The 3643-nt window shown below is 55.2% G+C and overlaps 1 protein-coding gene across 1 annotated transcript; it reads left to right on the plus strand.

Moving 5' to 3' along the window:
- The first annotated feature begins 1328 nt into the window (after window positions 1–1328).
- On the plus strand, window positions 1329–2637 carry RHOB (ras homolog family member B). Its single transcript, XM_063125215.1, has one exon. The coding sequence runs from the start codon at window positions 1927–1929 to the stop codon at window positions 2515–2517; it is 591 nt and encodes a 196-aa protein (XP_062981285.1). The 5' UTR covers window positions 1329–1926; the 3' UTR covers window positions 2518–2637.
- Window positions 2638–3643: the final 1006 nt, after the last annotated feature.

Genomic DNA, 3643 nt, shown 5'->3' on the forward strand with positions numbered 1-3643 from the left:
TTTGTTTGTGGATTTGGAAGGCTCAGCAATTCTTCTGGATTTTGCATGCCAAAGTCGGACACCATAACGTGTTAAACAAGAGCAAAACCTTCCTTGATTTTTTTTAAAAAATGTATATTCAAAATTCCTTATCTCAAACTGAGCTCTCTAAACAATTTCCGTTACAATTTTAATTATGATCTCTGCTATGTAGTGGTAATATCTGGTGATTCCCAAGAGGCAGGGGTCTGGTTTCTTGTTTTGTTTTTTAAATGTTTTGCTGCTCATACATGCAGCGGAATGAGGGTTGGGTGGGAAATGCGTCGTTGCAATTCAGTGTTGTAAATGATGAAGCTACGAGGACTGCACAGCAATGAGCTTGGCTTAATCCTGCCTGTGATGGAATATTTTTGCTGTAGGAGGTGAATGTGTCTATTAGCACACAGTAGGATCACTGGAGAGAAGTTCCTCTCGCGCCCCATCAGATCAGACACTTACAGAATAAAAGGCTCCGTGCCCCCACCCCACCCCAAGGACAGCCTTGTAGGAATGGTGAAGTTGCATAAGGTGCGGACTACAACAACAGCAGAATGTCCTACCAATTATAGATCATAATTCCTGGCGCACTTATTCATCACCTTACGTTGGACTACTCCAGTGTAACTTTGAGGGTCATCTCTTGAATTGGGGAGTGTGGAGTTGGCAACAAGTAACCAACTGCAGTTCGTTGATTATTATTATTATTATTATTATTATTATTATTATTATTAATAATAATAATAATAATAATAATAATAATAATGTGACATTTGTAAAGACAAAAAAAGCAGGGATCATAAGGAACCGCAGAGCCTCTTTTAAGCCACGTTTTGCGGCTCTTTTCCAATTCAGCAGAGCTGCTGTGTAACACAAATCGGGGCGTTTGCGGAGAGACGGGGACACTCCGCAGGGAAGAAATGCTTGCGTGCACCAAGAAGAAAAGTTTTAAAACATTTCGCAGACCACAGACGGCTCGCGGAACTGGACTGGACGCTGGGGAGACGCTGGGGATGGTTCTTGAGCGATACGGGTGGGCGGAAAGCCGAGATTTACGAGCCGCCTTCCCTGCCAAGCCCCCCTCCCTCCAAATCCCAGCGCTTTGCTCCTCCCTCTCTCATTGTTGGCTGGCAGTTGCTTCCTTCTTTGCCCCGCCCCAGCGCCTGCAGCACCCTCCGCCAATCGCTCGCTTTCTCCAAAAGGATGACCTCACCCTCTCGCTTTCCATTGGCTAGCTATATTAAGAAAGTAGCCGGCCTCTTTAAATAGCTGCGTCCGGTTGCCGCGGCAGTATGGTCTAAAAGTGCAGAGCGGGCGTGAGCGCAGAGTCTTAAAGGCGCAGCCGCGAAGAGACACGTTGCTGCTTTTCCCGGCGAGATCGTTGCTAACGGGGCGGAGGCGAGGAGGCGGCGAGGCCGAAAGCACCGCTTCTGAAGAAGGAGGAGGAGGCGGCGGCTGCATCGCACTCCTTGCTACTGGGTTTTTCCTTCCTCCACGGCGCCTAGTCATTCCTCCTCCCCCAAACCGGTTGGGCAAAAAGCAGCGACAGAAGGCGAATCCACTCCAGAGTGGGTGCAGAGGAAGGCAGGCGCAGCGATCCTTGCTTGCCTCCACCGCGCGCAGGGACCGGAGGAGATCGGGGAGAGGCAGCCACGAAGCAAGCCCTGGACCGAGAGGCGTGGGCGGCGCCCCCCTTCCCGAGCCCGGTGGCAACGGAAGTGTTCTTCCACGCGGCGCCGAGAGACCAGACCGCGGCTCGGCACTCCCTCCCTCCCTCCGCTATAGCTCGCCACGGTGCCCTGCAGAAAACGCGAGGAGGCAGCCGCCGCCGCCGCCGCGGATCGGGGGGAAGGAGGCGTCTCGCTCTCCCTGCTGGAGCAGCATAACCGGGCGGGCTTGGCAAACCTGGCCATGGCGGCGATCCGCAAGAAGCTGGTGGTGGTCGGGGACGGGGCGTGCGGCAAGACGTGCCTGCTGATCGTCTTCAGCAAGGACGAGTTCCCGGAGGTCTACGTGCCCACCGTCTTCGAGAACTACGTGGCCGACATCGAGGTGGACGGCAAGCAGGTGGAGCTGGCGCTGTGGGACACGGCGGGCCAGGAGGACTACGACCGCCTGCGCCCGCTCTCCTACCCGGACACGGACGTGATCCTCATGTGCTTCTCGGTGGACAGCCCGGACTCTCTCGAGAACATCCCCGAGAAGTGGGTGCCCGAGGTCAAGCACTTCTGCCCCAACGTGCCCATCATCCTGGTGGCCAACAAGAAGGATCTGCGCAACGACGAGCACGTCCGCAACGAGCTGGCGCGCATGAAGCAGGAGCCCGTGCGCACCGAGGACGGCCGAGCCATGGCGCTGCGCATCCAGGCCTACGATTACCTCGAGTGCTCGGCCAAGACCAAGGAAGGCGTGCGGGAGGTCTTCGAGACGGCCACGCGGGCCGCCTTGCAGAAGCGCTACGGCAACCAGAACGGCTGCATCAGCTGTTGCAAGGTGCTATAATCAGGCGGAGGGGCGGCGGCGAAGGCGGCGGCGGCGCCTTCGGAGGGGCTGGGACGGGTTGGAAAGCCCCGGTGTGGGGAGAACCGCGCGCAGAACAACCACGGGGGGAAAGGGGTTCGGACGGCGGGAGAGGCGCGCGCGCACGTGTGCGTCTATCCCAGACGGGGAGGTTTTGGTCCTGTGTGCAGAGAGAGAGAGGGCGGCCTCCTCGCCGGAGCAGCGCCCCGTTTACGCAGCCGGACTCGCTCGCCCGCCCGCCCGCCTTCCAAAAGGGGCCACCGCGAGACTTGAATGTACCCAGCGGCTCTCACGCCTTCTTCTCCTTGCTGGGGAGGACTGTGTGCGCCCTGTGGCTTATTGCACCGAGCCAAATGGAAAGCCACTCCCTCGATCCACGCTGGTGAGGTTCTCGAACACTTCGCACTGGGCCGTGGGGTCCCTTCGCTGCCCTCCTGCCTTGGGCGGACTGAAAGGATACACGCAACTCCTATCACTGGTGGACAGATCTGCTTTTCTTCATCCTCCTTGGGGGTTCCAGTTCCCCCCCTCTCCTGCTGTGAATTAGTATCTTTCTTGAGGCTTTGAAAGGGGGTGGGTGTATATGGAGATTCCCTGGGGGGTGGGGGAGGTCTGCTGATGTGTAAATATATAAAATATTCTCTTGCTTGAACTGGGAGACTGAAACAGTGTGGCCTGTTTAAACACTGGACTGGGCCCCCAGCCTCATTTGGAGACTCTGTTCCAGTTAATGGGGGTGGAAGACCAACATGAGGCTTTATTTTTCCTGTTCCCTCTGTGTGGAAAAGGTTTTTTGCTCTTGGTGTGGACTCTTCTTAAAAAGGAGATGTGTACTTCGGAGGGTTGCTGAGGAGTGGGCAATAGGAGAGGAAGGGGTGGGGGGAGGAGGAATATGGGTTGACAGCTTGTGTGAGTCTGGTGCCTGCTCTTTGCCCCCACCCCTTTTCCCCCTTTTGTTTTGGTGGGGGTGAGTTTGCCAGTGCTTCACCTTGGTTTATTTAAATGCTCTACCTTTGCAAAAAGAAAAGAAGAGAGAACTTATTTTGCACAATTAGGGTGTTTTTATTTGGACACTTTATATGCACTTGTAATTGCAATCTGACACTGT

This window comes from Elgaria multicarinata, chromosome 4, assembly GCF_023053635.1.
Source record: "Elgaria multicarinata webbii isolate HBS135686 ecotype San Diego chromosome 4, rElgMul1.1.pri, whole genome shotgun sequence".
In the NCBI taxonomy this organism is placed as follows: Eukaryota; Metazoa; Chordata; class Lepidosauria; order Squamata; family Anguidae; genus Elgaria; species Elgaria multicarinata.

Coding starts and splice junctions, on each gene's coding strand:
- RHOB (XM_063125215.1), top strand. CDS start 1,927: ATGGCGGCGATCCGCAAGAAGCTGGTGGTGGTCGGGGACGGGGCGTGC.